The 4918-nt window shown below is 39.7% G+C and overlaps 1 protein-coding gene across 1 annotated transcript; it reads left to right on the forward strand.

The window, feature by feature from the left end:
- Positions 1-1787: 1787 nt before the first annotated feature.
- On the forward strand, positions 1788-3625 carry LOC107489634 (uncharacterized). The gene is made up of 3 exons (XM_016110389.1): positions 1788-2124; positions 2213-3135; positions 3521-3625. The coding sequence occupies exons 1-3, from the start codon at positions 1788-1790 to the stop codon at positions 3623-3625; spliced, it is 1365 nt and encodes a 454-aa protein (XP_015965875.1).
- Positions 3626-4918: the final 1293 nt, after the last annotated feature.

Genomic DNA, 4918 nt, shown 5'->3' on the forward strand with positions numbered 1-4918 from the left:
AGGCATTTCTTGGCGTCAAACTCCAGGTTATGACGTGTTTTGGGCGTTTGACTCCGGATCATGACGTTTTTCTGGCGTTTAACTCCAGACAGCAGCGTGTACTTGGCGTTTAACGCCAAGTTACGTCGTCATTCTTCGAATAAAGTATGGACTATTATATATTGCTGGAAATCCCTGGATGTCTACTTTCCAACGCTGTTGAGAGCGCGCCAATTGGAGTTCTGTAGCTCCAGAAAATCCATTTCGAGTGCAGGGAGGTCAGAATCCAACAGCATCAGCAGTCCTTTTGTCAGCCTTCTTCAGAGTTTTGCTCAAATCCCTCAATTTCAGTCAGAATTTACCTGAAATCACAGAAAAACACACAAACTCATAGTAAAGTCCAGAAATGTGAATTTAGCATAAAAACTAATGAAAACATCCCTAAAAGTAGCTTAAACTTACTAAAAACTATATGAAAACAATGCCAAAAAGCGTATAAATTATCCGCTCATCAGATGTAAAGGCCTTTAACCTTCGCTAACACGTCCTCTACCAATCCATAAGCTTATTTTATTGACTTGTCTGCCATCTCTAATGAGATTCTTGCAGCTTGTACCTCAAAGATCCCCAGTTTCTCTATTACGGAGAGTGACATAAGATTTATACCTGGCCCCAGGTCATACAGAGCCTTCTCAAAGGTCATGGTGCCTATGGTACAGGGTATTAAGAATTTACCAGGATCTTGTTTCTTTTGAGGTAGAGTTTGCTGAACCCATGTATTTAGTTCACTAATGAGCAAGTGAGGTTCATCTTCCCAAGTCTCATTACCAAACAACTTGGCATTCAGTTTTATGATGGCTCCTAGATATTGAGGAACGTGCTCTTCAGTTACATCTTCATCCTCTTCAGAGGAAGAATAGTTCTCAGAATTCATGAATGGCAGAAGGAAGTTTAATAGAATCTCTATGGTCTCTATATGAGCTTCAGATTCCTTTAGGTCCTCAATAGGGAACTCCTTTCTGTCTGGAGGACGTCCCATGAGGTCTTCCTCATTGGGATTCACGTCCTCCCCTTCCTCTTTGAATTCGGCCATTTTGATTATATCAATGGCCTTGCACTTTCTTTTTGGATTCTCTTCTGTATTGCTTGGGAGAGTACTAGGAGGAGTTTCAATGATTTTCTTACTCAGCTGACCCACTTGTTCCTCCAAGTTTCTAATAGAGGACCTTGTTTCATTCATGAAACTTAAAGTGGCCTTAGATAGATCAGAGACTATGTTTACTAAGCTAGAGGGGCTCTGCTCAGAATTCTCTGTCTGATGTTGAGAAGATGATGGAAAAGGCTTGCTATTGCTAAACCTGTTTCTTCCACCATTATTAACGCCTTGTTGAGGCTTCTATTGATCCTTCCATGAGAAATTTAGATGATTTTTCCACTGCCTCCAAGCCCATTGTTCCCAAGCCCACTGCCCCCAGCCCACTGTGACACAGCCCATTGCTCCCAAGCCCATTACCCCCCAGCCCACTGCCTCCAAGCCCATTGTTTCCAAGCCCACTGCCCCTCAACCCACTCCCTCCAATCCCATTCCACGAAAATCAACTGCCTTTAATTTTAATGTCCACAAATCATGTTCACAGGCGAAGTCCCCTAAATCTCTATCCCAACCAAATCCCATTACATCTAAACTCATATCTCAGAAAGTTTTCTCTCAACCCACTCCCTCAACCAACAATGCACAAATCAAAAAAGACATCGCATCAAAGAAACAATCCAAGCCTATTAACTTTAAATTCAACACATCTACAAAAATGCATGGAAGGTATATCACAAGATCACAAGGCTGGAGGAAACAAGCAAGAAAGGAGCCAGTTCACTTGAATGTTGATAGCTCATCTGATTCTTATGAGTCTGCAGAGGACAGTTTATACAAGCCACACATGCCACTTGACTCTGTGGACTCAAACAGTGACAACAATGATGATGTTGGTCCTACCAGCGATAGGAGAAAAAGGAAGACTGGCAGTGACAATGACAAAGGCAAGAAAAATGTTATTAATGATGAAGATACTTCTCGTCCCCCTTCAGTGGATGCATATGATTATGAGAAGGAGGTAGATGATGATGAGAAAGAAGAAAACTTGCAATGTATGTAACGTATATTACAATTAATGTGCATATGTATTGATTTTATTCTTTTTCTGTTGGTGATGTAATGCATGAATCTGTATGGCAGTGTCTTTTTCTGATGATAGCTGGAAATCTGATGAACTGAAGACTCCACCAGACTCTGAGGATGAAGCAAACCCAGCTGTGAATCCCATCTTCAATGATACTGCCAAGTTTGGACATGTGAGATTAGAGTTAGGTATGGAGTTTACCACTAGGGATGCTTTTAAGAAAGGGGTTAGAAATTATATATTGCAAGAGGGTAGGGGTGTAAGGTACAAGAAAAATGATACTACTAGATGTAGGGTGGTATGCAAGAATGAAGATTGTCCCTGGATAGTGTTTTGTTCTTATAGCAAACCGAATGGATGTTGGCAGATTAAGACCTTTAATGATGATCATACATGTGAGAGAACTTTCAAGAATAGATGTGCAACTAGGTCTTGGGTAACTGATGTACTTGTTAAGAAGGTTAGGAAGCTCCCAACATTTAGATACTGTGAGGTTTTTAATTACTTTAAAGCAAAAACTGGAATACAACTGTCTACGACTACAATTACAAGAGCTTTGGGTGATGCAAAGAAAATAGTGAGGGGTGATAAAGCTGTAGAATATGCTAAACTCGGAGATTATGCAGAGGAGCTGTTGAGATCTAATCCGGGTTCAACTGTCAAGTTACGTGTTAGTCCAATGCCTAACGGAGAAGGTGTATTTGAAAGGTTTTATGTCTGTTTGCATGGATGCAAGAAAGATTTTGTGGGTTGCTGTAGATCCTTGATAGGACTTGATGGGGATTTTTTGAAGACCTATTATGGAGGATGGCTGCTGTGCGCCATGGGTCAGGACGCGAATAATCATATGTACCCAATTGCATGGGCAATTGTTCATGTTGAGAATAAAGACAACTGGAAGTGGTTCTTGGAGCTCTTGCATGAAGACATTGGAGATCAGACAAAGCATGGTTGGTGCTTCATCTCTGACATGCAGAAGGTAACCTATATGCTTCAATTAGAGGCACGTTATATGATTTTAAGGACCATTTTGAATTAATGAACAAAATTCGAAGGACTATTTTGTATATTAATAATTGATTCAGAACAATAATTCATTTTAATTTCAATTTGTTTCAAATAGCATTGTACTAGCCTTGCTGGATTTGTACTAGCCTTGCTGGATTTGTACTAGCCTTGCTGGATTTTTTATGCAATAAACTTCATTTAGTCTACTATTGTTATTCCAATTGCAGAATTTAAGAATCCTTAAGCGCATAAGTTCAAATTAGACCCTGTTTTTCAATTTATTATTATATAACTGGTAAAAATCAAGAATTTGTTATTTGCTCATGTTTTTAAGTGACTCTTCTATTATCTTGTAGGGTTTAATTCCAGCATTGCGTGAGGTTATGCTAGGTGCGCATCACCGCTTCTGTGCGTGGCACCTTTGGCAAAACTTTCGAAACAATGGAAGGACTCACACTTGAAGAGTTTGCTTTGGAAGTGTGTTAGAGCAATGACTGTCCAGGAATTCAACGGACATATGCAGTCTATAAAGAGGGTGAATGAGAAGGCGTGGGCATATTTAGACAAGTTTTCTAGGCAGGCATGGACCAGGGCTCACTACAAGGACTTTCCAAAGGTTGACAAGTTCTGCAACAACATGTGTGAGGTGTTCAACGTTGTCACCAAACCATATAGATGCAAGCCCGTCTTGACTTTACTGGAGGAGGTTAGGAGGTATGCCATGACTAGCATGGCAAGGAACAAACTGAAACTCTCTAGCCATGTGGGACACTTACCTCTAATTCAACAAAGTAGACTTGCAAAGAAAAGGATTTACAGCAGGTATCATACACCAATGTGGTCTGGAGATGCGGCTGAAGTCATGTTTGAAGTGCATGGTGAACCACATAATGTGGTGGTTGATTTGGGAAACCAAACATGTAGCTGCAGGTCTTGGCAGTTATCGGGTAAGTTATATTTTATTTTATTTTTATTTTTTTGTGTAATTGCACGGTAGTATACCCATCAACGGACTTAGTTACTCAAATTTATTATGTGCTAGGGTTACCTTGTCGTCATGCAATAGCTGCAATTTCAATCATTACCACCACATTAGAATACCTCCATTGCTTACCACCTGTAAGGAGCAAACCCCGTGGCAGGCCATCACATTATGCAAGAAAAAAAGATGCACATGAGGCACCTTTTCGGGGGAGCCAAGAGCGCACTGCAACAAAATTGAAGAGAAAATATGACAAATTCACCTGCGAGACATGTGGAGATGTTGGTCACACAACAAGGAGTTGTAGAATAGCAAAGAAACAAAAGGCTGATGAGCTAGCAGCTGCTGCAAAGGCTGCTGAAGATGCTGCAAATAAGGGTGACACTGGTTCTAAAGGTAACGAAGGTGAGGTTGTTACTGAAGAATGTGAGGTTGGTGCTGAAGGAGGACAAGAACCTACAACTCAGGTAATAATAGTATTAAAAATATTAATCAAAATCAGAGCTTGAGTTAATAAATCTGGAAACAAACAAATCCATTTTCTTGTTAACTTGAGAGGATATGTTTTTGGTCAGCTAATATGATTATTATTGTTATTGATATCTGATGAGCGGATAATTTGTACGCTTTTTGGCATTGTTTTTAGTATGTTTTTAGTATGATCTAGTTAGTTTTTAGTATATTTTTATTAGTTTTTAGCTAAAATTCACTTTTCTGGACTTTACTATGAGTTTGTGTGTTTTTCTGTGATTTCAGGTATTTTCTAGCTGAA

Source organism: Arachis duranensis, chromosome 5 (assembly GCF_000817695.3).
Source record: "Arachis duranensis cultivar V14167 chromosome 5, aradu.V14167.gnm2.J7QH, whole genome shotgun sequence".
In the NCBI taxonomy this organism is placed as follows: Eukaryota; Viridiplantae; Streptophyta; class Magnoliopsida; order Fabales; family Fabaceae; genus Arachis; species Arachis duranensis.

Bases quoted from the DNA above. Each gene is read 5' to 3' on its own strand.
- LOC107489634 (XM_016110389.1), top strand. From the start codon at position 1,788: ATGCATGGAAGGTATATCACAAGATCACAAGGCTGGAGGAAACAAGCA. The intron at 2,125-2,212 runs GTATGTAACGTA...TCTGTATGGCAG, and splicing joins GAAAGAAGAAAACTTGCAAT to TGTCTTTTTCTGATGATAGC. The intron at 3,136-3,520 runs GTAACCTATATG...ATTATCTTGTAG, and splicing joins TCATCTCTGACATGCAGAAG to GGTTTAATTCCAGCATTGCG.